The sequence below is a fragment of the Sorghum bicolor genome, chromosome 10 (genome assembly GCF_000003195.3).
Source record: "Sorghum bicolor cultivar BTx623 chromosome 10, Sorghum_bicolor_NCBIv3, whole genome shotgun sequence".
Taxonomy (NCBI): domain Eukaryota; kingdom Viridiplantae; phylum Streptophyta; class Magnoliopsida; order Poales; family Poaceae; genus Sorghum; species Sorghum bicolor.
In genome coordinates this window covers 49,909,262-49,925,673 of record NC_012879.2, presented here as the reverse complement: position 1 = coordinate 49,925,673, position 16,412 = coordinate 49,909,262, and the positions used below count along the sequence as shown (strand labels likewise).

Genomic DNA, 16,412 nt, shown 5'->3' with positions numbered 1-16,412 from the left:
GTGGAAAGCGATGGAGCTGGTTGCATGCATGTATAGACAGTAGCCTGAGAGCCTGGTGGTACTGTGACTGTGAGTGGCCCCGGCTTTGTCGTGAAAGAGCCCTTGTTTCTTTCCCACAATTGTAGATCTACATGTCGGTCCGCATCCTCACATAGATCGACGACAGTGCCTGCCTCATGGGTTGGGATCATGGGATGGAACCATGATTGCTGCTGCTGTTGTTAGCATCAAGACCCTACTCCTAAGCATACACATGCATGAGGTCATGCATGCATATAATTGTTTACTCCATCTACTACTCGATACTACCATACTGTATATATGGTGCAAATAATCTGCTGCCCTGGCCTGACCCTCATGCATCGTGGGATGGGGCGGGGCAATCATGAGGTGATAAGTCCCCATAAATTAAAGGAGTAGTACCGTTCCCCATTCTCTGTAGTATCTTCTCCGCCCTTTCTCTCAGAGTCAGACTCAGACACATTCCACACACACACACACACACACACATCAGGCCGGCCATGATGCACTCATGCATACTAGCTATGATCCAAAGGAAATGATCCCTCCCCCATGCCTGCTGAACCTGTCTTTTGCTTTGGCGAGCACTGCCACTGTGCGCGAGCATTGTATAGCCAGCCGCGTATGGGCATCGCCCACTTTCAGTTTCGGGGCGCCATCCTCCATATGCTGCTGCTGCTGGCTGCTGCTGCCTTGGCATGACTATGTCTATGTGATTGCTGCATTGCATCCCTCCATTCCCTTGGCTCTTAGCCCTTGGTAGGATTAGAGTAGCTAGGACCCATCCCATGCATATGCATGTTCACTTGGTTAGGAGCGAGAGGGATCGAGGAGGCTAGCTGCTGCTTGTGTGGTGAGTGAGAGGCCATGATCGAGTCCCAAATCTCGGTCTGATCATGATCAGGGGAGGGGGCCGCCACCGGCCGGGCTTTCTTTCCAAGTGGGTGTGGGCTACCATTGGCGCTTGTTGAGATGTGCATGCATGCATGCATGATTTCGTCCTCTCTCTCTCTCTCTCTCTCTCTCTCTATTTCTCTCGTGCTTTGCTTTGATCATGGCGCCCCGGCCCCCTGCCCCTGCCTGATAACACCTCTCCCTGACCGCCTTGTTTCCCCGGCCTCCTGCTAGCCGCTGCTGCTCCTTTCTTTCTCGATCGCCCGGGCCACAAGGATTGCAAAGCAAAGCAAAGCAAACAACCACCACACAACACCTCACCCCCACCACACACGCACGCCATTCGTTTCTGCTGGCATGCGCCCTGCAGCCGTTTTATTAGGAAACGCTCCCCTTTCCGTTTTAGTTTAGTGTATAAGTGGCCAGCAGCAGCAGCAGCAGCTTCAAAGTTCTCAGCTCAGCAGCTAGCTAGCGCATCTCAAAATACCAGTGCTTCTTGCTTTCTCTATCTACGTACTGCATATACCTGTGCTGGACTTTGCTGCTGCTTCCAGCTGGCCGGTTCCATTCCTGGGACGAGCTGAGGCTAGCTACCACTACGTCCTTCAGTGGTGGTTGGCGTTTCAGTAGACTGTCAGCTGTGTTTCTCTGCATGATTTGATAAGGTTTGGGTCCTCACTCTTGAGCCTCTAATATATGCTTGCTTTGCTTCCAAGAAGTCGATTCTATCTAGGAGTATATGCTTAGCTGTAGCTGTAGCTGTAGCTGTTGTCATGCATGTCGGCTAAGCCTATTTTATTAATTCATCAGTATCTTGGGCTCTTGGCTGGTCTGCTGGTGGCACATTGGCATTCAGTAGTTTCTTAATATTGGCATTCAGTGGTTTCTTGCATTGTGAGAATTACTACAGTAATACTAGTAACTGATGATGCCTCCAGCTAGCTTTGTCCCTTTGAAAACTGAGGCTCACATTTCTTAGTGTTGACCAACATCCTGTTTAACTGTGTGCTTTAAACAAGTAGAGAGTACTTCAAGATACACACAGCCTACCTACTAATTATAGGATATAGTAACTTTTTTCCTCCTGTGGTCTAGTTTATTTATTCTCTGGGGGAACTAGAACAACGCCGCCTACGGCCCTAGCCTCTCTCATGTGCATCTCTGTTGCAATGTCCATGCTTGATTGCTGCTGCCAGGTTACCTTTGCATTTCCCCATTTTTTTTCCTGGTATAGGACGAGCAATCTGCTAAACCTTGTCCTGACTAGTATTCATGTCGCCACCATTTTCTTCATCCATTAATTTATTATCCCACTCGCGCTGCTGCATTCAGTTTCAGTTTCAGGTTCTTTTTTTTTTTAATTCGGTATCTACGACGTTTGCCACCCAAAGATGACCGGCAGCAACGCGTCTTATCAGCAGCAGCTCGGCCTCGGAGTCGGAGTCGGAGTCGACGCCATGACGAGGAACTGCTTCGTCAGCGGCGATGGCAGTGATATCATCAGCGCCGACGCCGCACCCCTCTTCCACGTCCCGGAGTACACGCCCAGCAGCGGCTTTGGGTTTGTCGGCGAACCGGCGGCAGCGGACATCGCCGCCTCGAGCTTCCCGGCGGACGGCTCGGTGCTGCTTGCCGGCCACCAGCTGCTCCGTGCCACCGCGCTGCAGAGCGTGTCGCCGGAGGAGACGACGCACGCTGGTGGTGCCTACGGCGTCACCGGCGGCGGGTCGTACTCGTACTCGTACGTCCCGTCGCCCTGGGATGTCACCGTGGCTCACGCGCCCAGGATGGCCAAGCAGCTTAGTATCGCCGGCGAGCCGGCGGAAGGCGGATGGATCCACGAGTCCTCGTACTACTGCCCGACGACGTGGTTCTCTGGTCACGCGCAGTTCGCCGGGGCGCCGGCGAGCGAGTTGTCGCTCAGGCTGCGCGCTGGGTCCTCGCCGACGGCAGGTGCTGTGAGTGCGAGCCTGCCGGATCAGTCCTCGGAGGTCAGCTGCTCTGGCCCCGGTCTGTTCCAGCCTCCTTGCGGCGCCGGCGGACAGGTGGTGCGTCAGGTGCCCATGCACTTCTCGCAGGTCCTGTCGCGGTGGTCCGGGTACGCCAACATCGCACAGCAGGCGCTGGACGAGTTCGTCGGCTGCCTGCTGCAAGACGTGGCCGGGTTCGCCGGCTTCACCACCGGTGGCGGTGAGGCGAGCTGCCCGCTGCCATCATCAAGCTGCTCCAAGACGACGTCGTCATCCGACCCGAACCCGTCGATGTTTCTTGGCTCAGAGGAGCACAATCATAAGCTCAAGAACGATCTCCAGAAACTGTTACAGATTGTGAGTAACGCCAACTCTTATATTTATTTAAGTATTACTCACTCCGTCCCAAAATCTTGGAGAGTCAAAGCATGTTAAGTTTGATTAAATTTATAGGATATAGGACAATAACATTTATAATATCAACTAATTATCATTAGATTTTTTATTACTTATATTTTTATAGTATATCTATTTGATACCATAAAACTTTGTAATTTTTTTTATAATTTTAGTCAAACTTGAGTTGCTTTGATTTTTTAAGATTCTTTACAATTTGGGATGGAGAGAGTATAAGATTAAAATAACATCACTTGATTTATTATACTCTACTCGGTGCAGATGGACCAACGGTGCAAGCAATGCATGGACGAGATCCAGAGCGCGGCATGCAAGTACGGCAGCCTGGTGCGCCCGGGCGGCGGCGCGCTCTCGGCGCCGTTTGCGCACGGCGCGGTGTCAGCGATGCACCGGAGGCTCAGGGCGCGGATCACAGGCGAGATCGCGGCGGCCACGCGGAGAGGGGATCAGCCGTCGTCGTCGTCGTCGCTGTCGCTGACGCTGGCCGACAGGGAGCGCAGCTGGGAGTCGGCCTTCATCCAGAAGCACTGGGCGCTGCGGCAGCTCCGGCGCGGCGACCAGCAGTCGTGGCGGCCGCAGCGCGGCCTCCCGGAGAAGTCCGTGGCCGTGCTCAAAGCCTGGATGTTCGAGAACTTCCTCCGCCCGTAAGTGTCTCTGTCTCTGTTTCACATTCAGAGAAATCTTTGGGCTTTCAGCATCTCTTTTACCACATACAAATGGTAGATAGCCTCGTACCATGCAAGACTAATTAATCCATGTCTCATCATTCAGGTACCCGAAAGACAACGAGAAGGAGATGTTAGCAGCTAGGAGCGGCCTGAGCAGGAGCCAGGTACAGTTTCATGCTTTTTCAGCCTGCTTGCAACTTTATTCAGATCAGGTCTCAGCAGCTCTACCAAGAATCAAGAAATACACCGGTAATGCATTTGTTGCATTTGCATTGGCAGGTTTCCAACTGGTTCATCAACGCCCGCGTTCGGCTGTGGAAGCCGATGATAGAGGAGATGTACGAGGATCTCAAGAAGGCCTCGGGAGGAATGGAGGGTGTGTGATTGCCTGAAAAAGTGAGCAGCAGGGATTGCAGTTTAAAGCTATATAAGATGGTGATTTCCCCACATCCAGGATGGAATTGTGTAATCGCAGCGTTGCTCCGGGGGCTTTTACACAAGCATTGTTGCTGCCACCCTGTGATCTATATATATGTATAACCTTGTAATCGCCTTGGCGTATATATAGAACTATCAGAATCTGCAACTTGCACCGTAGGTCCTTTGCTGTCACAGTGTCACTATTCCTTCCTCCGCCTGAAGATGATTTGTTCTGAATGCCGGAAAGGGAGGTCTAAATCCCATGCAGGTAAAGCCAGATCGCCAGTTCATTTTGCGCTCGCTGTTGGTCGAATGAACTAAATTTTTCTTCAACAATTTCAATCCACGTAAGATGACTCACATCTTATTATCAATCTGAAATTTTTTTACCTACAAGAATGCAGAAACTCAGTCAGCATTGAGATAGACTCTTTCTTGGATGCATTTATATGAATTATAGCAAATAAGAAAACAGATGGATCCGGCAAGGAACATCAGATACCTTGTGCGCATTTTACATCTGAACTTCAAAGTTCAAACCTTCCCACTCCAAAAAGAAAAGGAAAAAAAATGCCCATGTAAAGTCCAGCAAACAACATTCGCTGTTATGCTTGCAGTCATATCGGTATTCAGGTGATGGAACGGCATTACAGTTACACCACCACATGATTGCTGGTAACAGTGAAAGGTTTGGAAAGACTTGAAGTGCCCGCAAGTACAAGCATGCCGCTGTTGCTGATTGGATCTTTGTGCATTCTACTGCTAAGCAATGTTGCAGACTTCCAGTCACGCTTCCCAAGTTGGTTCACGGATTTCATCTGCGGCGCCACATGAGATGTTTGGCTACTTACAGCCGTATATATCCATCCAAAAGTTGAAGCCTTGAGAATTCCAAATTGTCCACAAACTGATTCCTTACATTAGGCCCCATTTCGATTAATAAGAAAAGCCCACATCTTATTTTTGGATGGGATTTGATACGAAGGAAATTTGTTAAAAGCTTGCCATTTAAGAGCATCTAATAGTTTTAAAAAACTAGGGTAAACTAATGAGTTTTATAAGTCACTAAAAAATAGGAATCATATGTGTTGGCTTCTCCTACCATTTCAATATCTCGTTTCTAAAAACAAAAAAAAAAGCATAAAAAATCCTAGACTTTCCAGATATCCGAATCAGCCGATTGGATACATGTGCATATGTCTCCGCGTGATTGGATCAATTTTCCTAACTACGGAAAGATTGTGAGTTGAGATAAAAGACATGCAATAAAAGTAATAAAGTCATAAGTTGCGTGACAGTGACTCATACAGTGGTATAATAGTTATCTCATAGTCCTAAATTTTAGCTCCATAGACGATTTATTTGAATACAATAAGTAAATGAAGACATGATACACCCGACAACAACATCCACGAGTATGGCCAGGGCTAGTTCTTGTTGGCTTATGTATCCTAAAAAGTAGTGAAAATCAATTTAAAAGACCGTTGAGAACCAAGATTCTAGATTTGCCTATTTATTTGAATACAATAAATAAATAAATAAATGAAGAAGCGTAAATTAGTTAAAGAATACAAGCTCCCACATAACAATGATAGGACCACCACTAGTAGGACTTGGTGTTAGGTCAAATTGTCATCCATTGACCACACTTAGTCTAATTCTAATCCATCCGCTTGTCCCGAGGATTAGAGACCATGTCCGCATAGTAAACTTGTTTAGGCACACTTATGTGCTTGTTATTATGTTTATGCATGATTTGGATTCTTTTATAATGAGTGTTGGTGTGTTGTGGACTCTCATCATCCATAATGACATCAGTTGTCTTTAATACTTCAGTTTGTAGTTAGGGTTTCTCTTTGTCTTGCTCTACGTCTTGCATTCTTTAACATTTCTTCTACCCCAATACAATGGAGAAACAACACTAGGGAGAACAATAACGACAACAAAACCTTTTTTATGAAAGTGTTGTCTTCAACATCAATGCTGAGTGAAGCAAGACCCTTGTTAAGGGGTAGAGACCTATGTCATCCTCCTATCTTAGGCAGGGCAAGTATGAGGTTTTGAAAACCATCACTGTCCTTGCTAGACTTTGTGAATCTTGGGACAAGGTTCTGTTAAGTGGTTTGTCACACCCCAAAACTTCTATTTTTGTTGTAAATAGAAAGTATTGAATAAAAACAATTTAATATATTTTTATATTTTTTCAAGATATTTTTTCAAGGTTGAAAATGTGTTTTTTTCTTGAAAATTTTCACATGTTAATATATTTTGTTTGCTTGCATTCATGCCTTTGCATAAGTTTTATTCTATGTAAAATAATTACGTAAATTTGTTTAAGTCACAAATAGGATGTATCTATTTTTAGAGTAAATATTAATTTTTTTAAAAAAATTAGTTTACTGTTCATTTCAGAGTTAAGTTGAAATATCTTTAAAATGAGCATTTTTTTAAAAAAAAGGTGTTTTCCAAATATGTTCAGAAGATAAAATACTCAAAATGGGTTTAAAATTATATTTTATAGTTAAGTAATAAAATTTTAAGAGTTTTAAAAATTAAATGGTTTATAATATTTTCAAAAGTATTTAAAAACCCTATCTCTAAAAAAGAAAACACATTTTCTTTTTCTTTTCTTTCCTCCCTTACTCTTTTGGTATCGGCGTGCTCTAGTTTGGCCCGCTGCCCACTTCAAGAGCAGCAGCGCAGCTCTGCTGCGGCTGGCCCGCTCCTGCTCTCATCCCACATCGGCCTGCTAGCCATCAGCCCGCAGCCCGCAGACGGCAGACCGCACCTCTTCTGGCGCGTGGGCCGTGGCCCAGCGTTTCAGCGACATGCCACCGGTGGCCGCGTGTTCCGCTCTCCCTTTGTTCCTCTGATCAGCTGGGCCCCCACGACCGCTTGCTTATTTCCCGTTCCGCACCAGTGGCACGCGGCTGAAATGCGTTTTGTCAGTAGATAACTGTAATGCGTGAGGAGGACTATAGATTATTGATGAATGGTATCCAGCCAGCCAAGTAAATGCACTTTAGTTTATTCCGCTTTTTGCCATTCACCACTTAGAGGGGAGTATCATTCTTCGCCTAGTAGCTGAATTCGGCTTATTGTAAGAGATGTCTTTCGAAAGCCTTGTAGTAAAACCCATCCTTATATCTTTATCTTGGTAATGTGATATTGGGACTCTTAAACCTGGGCAAATGGACATCATGACTAAGGATAACATGTGTAATATTTATAGAGTTTAAACTGATATATCAATTGTGCTTATGATCATGAGTGACTTGATTCTTATGTGCTTTACTTTCACTACTGTAAAAACACTTAAGTGCGACATTTTCAAAACCCCTTCAGAGGCGGGAATGATTTTGAACCATTTCAATAATGCATCGGATTAATCGAGACGGGCACTTTAAAACATTTGCCTCAGTTACTATTGAATAACCGAGGCGGGCATACTATAAGACCCGCCTCGGATAATGCTGGCCCATCTTTGAACCCACTCCTCTCTCTCCTTCACCGCTACCAGCCCCTATACCCGAGCGGATCTGGATCCACTTGTTCCCTCTCTTGCGGTGCCCTCTCCCTCCCTCTCTGCATCGGTGCTCCTCCTTCCTCTCCCTGAGAGCATGGAAGCTCCGACGGCAAAGGGCTGGCTCATGCTCATCCACACCGGTGGCCACGTGCATCTAGATCCACCTCCATACCGACGGCCACATGCCACCACCTCTGCTCGTGCAGATCCGACGCATCTAGATCTCGGCAGCGCAAGGAGGCTAAATCCGGTGGCCACGATGGCAGCGCACCTCTCCCACTCTCTTGTGCCTCCCTCTCCCGGCTGCTCGGTGGCGCGGCAAACTAGCGGGCGAGCTCCTCTACCGACCGGATCCCTCTCCCTACGCGTCGGTGTTCCCCTCCCTCTCCCTGCGCGCATGGAAGCCCGCCGACGAAGGTGAGCTTGCCGGCGGCCATGTGGATCTGGCCACCGGGCGCATCTAGGTCCACCTCCACCCTTGCACGGCTTGGTGGGCCTCCTCAATGGGCTATGTGAGCCTCATTGATGGACTCACGCTTTGTTTTGTTTTTCTTATTTTATTAATTAAGGTGGGCATCCAAAACGCCTCGAAAAAGGGTCTAATTTACCATGGCCTTTGATCTGAGACGTTTTGGATGGCCGTCTTGGTTAATCCAAAATGCCGGTCTTGGTTAAAATTATTGTAGTGTTTATGCTATAATTTATACAACTTAATGGTGATTAGGGGTTTTGATCCACTTGTAAAGTTGTAATAAATGGGCTGTTTAATAAAACTTGACCAACTAAATTGTTTGTCACGGAAAAATTATGTCAGCTTTTACCTTGTTATTCAGTTAGGTATGTCATTATTTTTTTTGCATTTGTTGTGTACGACACCTGCTCATCTTTGCTATCTCTAAATAGAATAAAGGCTGCTCGGAAAGATATATTATAATAATATTTTTATAATGGTTGGAGAGGCGATCTGAAGCGATTGGTGTGTGATGTGTCTATGGTCGGTGGACCCAGAATATGAAAAACGATGAGGGGGCGATGGGAGCAAGGCAATGGGAAGCTATTGGTGTCTATGGTCGGTGGGCCATAGACATCACATCGCCTCCCGTCGCCTCTGAAATTATAGGGATTAGGACCCTAAATAGAGGAGTGATAATTCCTTTTTTCGTATTTCTTTTTTAATAAAGGGTAAATTTAAAATTATAAAAAAATATTTTGAGTAGCATAGTTAGGGTGTATGATTCAAGTACTATAGTTAGTTAGATAAAAATCTTCTTCTTAAGTTTTTCCAGATCTTCTTAGTGTTTCCACCCGTCTGCGTCCACCAGTGCGTGTTATAGCGTGCCGTCGCTGCCGGTGATAGAGGTTGGCGTTTGACAGAACATTGTACAATAACGTTATTATCTTTGTACAAATTAAATTAAAAAAAAATAGTGGAGAAGATGATAGACGATGTACCTAAATAGAAGTTGTTTAGAGGGCTTCGACATACGTGTTTTACAATCGACCTTCCTATGAAAGTGGGGGATGCCGCTGCGTCGAGACTTGAGTATTTGTAATAAGTTTCTAATATACCATTAATAACGAAGCCGTTACATTTGTATGAAAATTGATCCTGGCGCATATGTAATATGCATCTGGTTATTTTTAAAACTAAACATAACACACCTAGAAGGATCGTCTGGTGAGTCATCTAACAGAAAGTTCTCCTTGCTCCGTTTCTTTACCAGTCTTTTGTGTCATTACTTTTCCTCCAGGACCTGTCGTTACAATGTCCAATACATCTTTAACACATTGTTAGTACTAGGCTTGTGTTGTAGACCCTTGTGTTATTGAATCAGTCTCTCTTTTTTCCCTTTTCTTTTCTTTTTTTTTCTTTGCCAAAGAATGCCTAAGGTGTAGCGAATAAATTGTCGGCCAACTTATTTGGCAAAGCTTGGCAATGTGTGCTCATTATCCAAACACAACTTTAATAATTCTTATCAATTCATAACACTGCCCGGATGCCCTCACATTCCTATACTGCACCACCCCGAACCCATCAAATACCAACAATACTTCGTATGCCGATCAAATAGTAGACTTTACTTTTTGCGAGACAGCTGGAGGATAGCTAACAAAAATCACGCAATACTCCCACATGGATCTACTTGCCAAACCTAGAATATCTCTCCTTCATCAGACCATATCTCGCGACCTGCAAGTGTAGTGCGTTGACTTCTGTTGTGGCACAGCCATGCAGTTGGCGGTTGACTTTTGTAAGTGTGGGAAAAGAGAACGTTTTGATAGGCTCACGGACACTGCATGCAGCTGCAGTGCGAAACAAACTTTCTTTGGTTCATCCTCACCACACCAGAAGATACACAGATGTGGGATCGGACGTGCCAATCTCATACGTCCATATCTAATATATCTTGTTAGTTGGAACTTTAGTTCCTGTGACTGTGAGCGTTATTGATTCTTTGTGTTGCCTTTGGAAATACCTTTTCTTTCTCTTTTTGGAAAAAAAAAGGTGTGAGACCCATGAAAGCCATCATGCAGTCAGTTACTGTATCAAAGGCTTCTCTAGTGAAAAAGAAGGAAAAGTGATTCATCATCCGACATGGCATGCAAATGAACTGACTCACCGGAGAGGATGACTTAGAAAAGAGAGAGGAGAACCGATGCAAATTTTTGAGTCGACTCGTGGTGAGTAAAAAACAATTTTCTCACCTGTTTGATTTTTTTTCGACAACTCACCTGTTTGATTGAATCTGGCTTGAGCAAGCGCCTGTCTGCGTAGGAGAAAAGCAGGGAAGATTATTTAAAGAATTTGTGTGCACTTTTCTGTTATGGGTTCCCAACAAATTTTGCAAAATTTTTCAGATTCCCTGTCACATCGAATCTTTAGACAAATGCATGAAGTATTAAATATAGACAAAAATAAAAACTAATTGCACAGTTTGGTCGAAATTGACGAGATAAATCTTTTGAGCCTAATTAGTCTATGATTGGATAATATTTGTCAAATACAAACGAAAAAGCTACAATGTCGATTTTGCAAAACATTTTGGAACTAAACAAGGCCTATATTTATGTGGGACCTATGATATTTTTTTAAGGAGTCAATTCGATCCTCTTCTGCTCACATGGCGCTCTCTCCCCTGCATGGGTCAACTCACCACTGCGGGTGCCCTAATTAGTGATCCCAACAAGCAGCTGAGAGTCACCCAATAATTTAGCAACAAAGCAGTTGCTAACTATTTGTGCCTTTTTTTTAGATCAGTATACTCTGCGTGCTGACTTTTTTTAGGCTTGATTTCTTAAACGATCGTGCACTTGTCATAACGTGTACCGCTGGATCTTGTTGCTTTGGATAAGTAGCTAGTGCTCTGCTTTGGTTGCCAAGCAATTGCGGCCACTGCTTTTGCTCTTTTTATCAGTTCCATTAGTCAGAATTCGCTCACCTAGAAAGACAGAAAAACTTGCCCACTCAGAATTTTGGGAATCGACTGAAGAATATTGGAAAGGCATAAGGCATGGCATTTATATTTCTCTTTCAACCATATAAAAACAAGAGAAATATTATCCAACACTCGAGTGTCGGAACACTCAAATTTTCTCTTCTCTTTCTCTTCCTCTCTTCTTCTCCAACTCCAGCAGGCTTAGAAGAGGCTTAGGGGAGGCAGATCGGTCAGGCGGCGGAGAGATGACAGGAGGTAGGAGGCGGCCGGACCAAGTCGAGGTGGGACGCCCATGGCCATAGCAGCAGTTGGAGAGTGGGAGGGGACGAGAGTAAGAATGAGGTTGCCCCGAGTAGTAGGGTCTCACCGAAGCTCCGTGGGTGCGGCTGTGGCCATAGAGCTCTAGCAAGACCCTACCGTGCTGCGGCGGCGCGGTGGGCGGAGGTGGGCGTCGGTAGGAGGAAGAAGCTACGAAAAATGGATATTAGGAGAGCCCAAAACACTTTGAATGTTGTATAGACAGTTCTAAAAACAAAGAGAAACATTTTACAAGTGGATGAATTAGTAGGAGCCCCAAAATGGGCACTTCTTTTGTAATGTGTTTATTTTGTTCTCCGAAGAAGCCACACATTTTAGAGCTCAAAGCATTTGTTTTTTTCTTGCTTACCCTTAAATGGTTGTTTAGATCTCATTAAAGGTATGTTCGGATCATATAAATTATAATCAATATCTAGAAAGTGTTTTTTCATTGAGTAATAGCTTCGCATCATATTGCTGTGAGTACTTTGGGCGTATTAGCGGGCCCATTCCATCTAAGTGTCCGTCCCCCTTATTACTAGGTGTCGTTTGGATCCTTTTATTTGGAGGAATTAAAATCTACTCTATTTGATTTGATTTGGAATTTGATATTCTATTACTTTCCAAAATTCACATATAAGCCAATCTCAAATTCATAGTGTGGGAGATGAAAATTAATTCTATAAATGATCATTATTTGTTTATACTTTGCAACTTATAACATACTTTTCAACTCGCTCCCTAAGGTAGAAATACGATACATAAGTATTGCTCTCTTATAGCCAACAATAATATACAAATATAATTTATATACTTAATCATATTAGCTTAATTTATATGTATCTAAATTATAACTATTAAAATAAATTCAATTCTAAGGATCCAAACGGGTCCCTAGGTTATCTTTAATTCCTACGAACCAAACAGGCCGAGTACCATTTCGCATTGCAGCCATCAGAGATGTCGGCTCCCATCACCCCAATACTACTTGTCAAGACTTGTTGGAGCAGTTAAACAAAGGATAAGGTGATGATGGTCCAACATGGGTTGTGGCTACGATGATCATACTTGCTAGAGATTCATCATTGTCATTTTCTTCAAGGCAAATGATGATGAAGATAAGATGCGATGTAAAATATTTGCAGGATTAAGAACGAAACGCCATCACACGCACAAGATCCTTTGTGCAGCCTAGCTCTGCTGCGGTGTGGCCCAGGAACTCAGAATCTCAAGAAAACAGCGAGGAAAGAGATAGCTAGCTAGAGAGAGAAACAAAAGTTTGTATTACGCCGCAACAGAGGCTTTTTTATGCACGAGACCAACAGGCGGGAAAAAAAAAGAAGACAAAAAAAACGAAAAAAAAGGGCAAAAGAAAAGAACAGAAAATACAAGTAGAGTAACAGCAGAAGTCAGCCCCGTGCGGCGCGGGTGCGCCCACCACAAGCGGCGGAAGGATCACTAGCGCCTGTTGCCGGCGGCGGCGGCGGCGGCGGACTCCTCGGCGACGGCGGCGAGCTTCTGGAGGTTGAGCCTGACAACGGTGTCGGTGAACATGCGGGTGTCCTCCGCGGTGTTGCCCTCGGGCACGTCGACGGCGTAGGACTCGACGACGACGCAGTATGGGCCGGGCTGGAACTCGGTGACGGAGGTGACGGAGCGGTAGTTGCGGAGGCGGTGGTCGCCGCCGACGACGCGGAAGCTGAGGATGTGGCGGTCGTCGTCCAGCACCTCGAGGCGCTCCGTACTGCTGGACGCCGGGAGGCCCGACACCACGGTGACCTCGCGCACGCTGCCGACGCTGGCGCCGTCACCGGCGGCCAGCGCGCAGGTGCGCACGAAGTGCTTGTACCGCTGCGGGTTGCCGAAGCTGCGCACGATGGGCCACACCGCGCGCACGGGCGCCGACACGCGCTGCGCCACCAGCGACGTGCACGTCGTCGGCGTCGGCGTCGTCGTCCCCGCCGCCACCCGCCCGGCCGGGAACGTGTGGTGCTCGCGCACGGCGGGCTCCAGCGCGCGCACCTCCGCCTCTGTCAGCGTCGCACGCAACGCCCGCTCCACGTGCGTCTCCATGCTCTCTCTCTCTCTCTTCTCGGTGTCTCGTCTCTCCCTCTGACCCGCTCTGCCCCTATCTCTGTGTGTGTTTTTGTGGGGATGGGCTTGCGCTTTGTGTTGTGGTGGTTATATCAGGCCTTGTTTAGTTCATACCAGAAACCAAAAAGTTTTCAAGATTTTTCATCGCATCGAATCTTGCGGCACATGCATGAAGCATTAAATATAGACAAAAAATAAAAACTAATTACAAAATTTGTCTGTAAATCGCGAGGCGGATCTTTTGACTCTCACTACATGAAACTAGAATAACCTTGGCGGTCGTAAATTTCCTTGAGGGCCAGAATCAAACCGCCAAGGAAAATAGAGTTTCCTTGATGGTGCTAGTGAACTCTCAAGGAAATATATATTTCTTGGAGGTTGAGGCATACTGCCAAGGAATATGGTTGTTTCCTTAGGCGGTTTCCAATCACCTCCAATATTTCCTTGAGTGTAACTACAAACAGTCAAGGAAATTACTATTTCCTTGAGTGTTGTTCTTAACCGCTAAGAAAAATACCTATTTTTTTGGTGTTATTCTAAACCACTAAATAAATTATCATTTCCTTGAGGGTTACTGAATTTTCTTGGAGGTTGCTAGCCAAGGAAATGATTATAATTATTTTGGTGACTCTGACAGAAAAAATAGTAATTTCTTAATGGTGTCAGAACATTCTGAAATTTGGCTTGAGATCATAATATAGTTATACTACCTTGGCATAAAAATTTCAAATCATATTAACAAAGTTGGACTATACATTATCCACAGTGGATAAATCTTTGACATAGTTATATAACTATGTGAGGGATATATCCACTTGTGAACAATGTATGGTCTCACTTGGTCAAAATGATTTAATTTTTCTATGGGAAGCATATACATCCATATTATGACCTCACACCGATTCTCTTAGACTTTACTTGGCGGTAATGGTCAGCTAGTAACCCCCAAGGAAATGGTTTTTCCTTGAAGGTTTGTAACAGCCGAGAAAACTACTTTTTTTGAGGTTGCTCGCAGTCAGTAAAATTAGTTTTCTTGGAGGTTGTTGGCACTCAAGAAAATTAGTTTTCTTAGAGGTTGCTAGCCCTCAAGAAAAATAATTTTCTTGGCGGTTGTAATATTTCCTTGACCATTTGACAAATTAAGTCTAGTCGTAGTTTCCTTAGCGGTTAGCCTCCAAGGAAATTATCCTTGAGTGCTAAAACCGTCAAGGAAATTAATTTCCCTTGTCTTCTAATCTTGAGTGTGTTTGCTTGACGGTTCATGGTCAAGGATCATTTCCTTGACGGTTTTACCCCTTTCCTTGGCGGTTTTTGGCACTCAAGGCAATTCAGGATTGTGGTAGTGTCTATGATTGGACAATATTTGTCACAAACAAACGAAAGTGCTACAGTAGCGAAATCCAAAAAAATTTCACATCTAAACAAGGCCTTATTTATATACCTGGTAGCCGGGTACCGGGCCGAGGACCCTTGCACCAAGCGAGCAAGGACTCAGTAAATTGTTTGTGGTTTTGGTAGAGATCATGTACTATATATATACCTCTGGTTCAAAACAACGCGAAACTATTAGAAGCCTTTGCCTGTAATTTGGCCTGCAAATTTTAAGCAAAAAACCTGCACCCTAGGCTGTTTCATATATATATTTCTGTGATCTAAAGATGATCAAGGATTATGTTTGACAGTGAAAGAGCATTTAAGACTTTAGGACATGCATTGCGTGAAGAAATAAAACCACGAAGTGAGTGAGAGAATCAAGGGACGAATAATGCATTTGTATAAGATGGTCCTGAGACAAGCCATCTATGCATAAAGGTATATATGCGGAGTTTTGTCTCTCTCGTCAAAAGCAAACTATGCTATCATTTAGGTTGTCACCATGCATTTTCCTTCTGTCAACGTATTGCCGATGGCACATTATTGTCCTTTTATGAACCTCTCGTGCTTGTAGAGATGAACCGGAAAGCCCCCCGGGACTCCCACTTTAATTTCATATTTTGCTCCTAGGATATGAGGCCGACTCTAACTCGAGTTAGATTGTGCCTCCGTCATAATTTGGGTGCCACACTGGTCCTCTCCGGCTCCAAGTCCTTCATGATTCTCTCTGGTGTTTATAAGAATAATAATATCATTGCATAGTAATTTATTCTCATGATCAAGAAAACAATCACTTAATTGTCACACTCCATCTCTAGTAACTAAGTTTTGCATAGTTATTAGAGGGGACGGTGTTTGTATCTAAAGAATTGTACATACCCCCCCTCCTCTCCCCAAACCATGGGGCAGGAGGAGCAGAACTAGCAACAAATAAAAATGAGGGAATTGCATGTATTGAGGAGTTGGTGACAGCAAACATCATGAGAAAAAACAAGGAGCGGTTTACGATGACAAGTAGGGGTGAAAATGGTATAGATTTCTGACCATATTTGAGACCGAATCCGTTTTGTACGTATTTGAGTTCGGATATTCAACATTTGATATATTATCTGTATCCGAATACTCAAATCGTATATTTATGATGTCGATACCTGATCGTATCCTGTCCAACATAGGGTGACCAATTTCATGTCTACTGGACAAAGAGCTCATATCGCTTAGCTAACGAAGGGTGACCGGAATACTAAATTTTTTTCATGCTCAAGCTTCAGAAAATAGAAGGAGAAAGTTTGTG

At 44.7% G+C, this 16,412-nt stretch overlaps 2 protein-coding genes across 9 annotated transcripts; one reads left to right on the top strand and one right to left on the bottom strand.

Moving 5' to 3' along the window:
* Positions 451–4,590, top strand: LOC8076725 (homeobox protein ATH1). 8 transcript variants are annotated; one of them, XM_002438534.2, is made up of 5 exons: positions 451–1,580; positions 2,337–3,242; positions 3,564–3,946; positions 4,074–4,134; positions 4,250–4,590. In XM_002438534.2, exons 2-5 carry the CDS (start codon positions 2,373–2,375, stop codon positions 4,352–4,354), a joined length of 1,419 nt encoding a protein of 472 aa, XP_002438579.1. In that variant the 5' UTR covers positions 451–1,580; positions 2,337–2,372; the 3' UTR covers positions 4,355–4,590. The 8 variants fall into 8 exon arrangements, with proteins under 8 accessions (XP_002438579.1, XP_021304524.1, XP_021304525.1 ...); XM_021448849.1 differs by having other exon boundaries at positions 2,334–3,242; XM_021448850.1 differs by having other exon boundaries at positions 2,318–3,242.
* LOC8076724 (abscisic acid receptor PYL2) lies at positions 12,911–13,793 on the bottom strand. Its single transcript, XM_002437117.2, has one exon. It carries the CDS (start codon positions 13,721–13,723, stop codon positions 13,109–13,111), a length of 615 nt encoding a protein of 204 aa, XP_002437162.1. The 5' UTR covers positions 13,724–13,793; the 3' UTR covers positions 12,911–13,108.

Bases quoted from the DNA above. Each gene is read 5' to 3' on its own strand.
- LOC8076725 (XM_021448844.1), top strand. From the start codon at position 2,067: ATGTGCATCTCTGTTGCAATGTCCATGCTTGATTGCTGCTGCCAG. The intron at 3,243-3,563 runs GTGAGTAACGCC...TACTCGGTGCAG, and splicing joins TCCAGAAACTGTTACAGATT to ATGGACCAACGGTGCAAGCA. The intron at 4,135-4,249 runs GTACAGTTTCAT...TTGCATTGGCAG, and splicing joins GCGGCCTGAGCAGGAGCCAG to GTTTCCAACTGGTTCATCAA.
- LOC8076724 (XM_002437117.2), bottom strand. From the start codon at position 13,723: ATGGAGACGCACGTGGAGCGGGCGTTGCGTGCGACGCTGACAGAGGCG.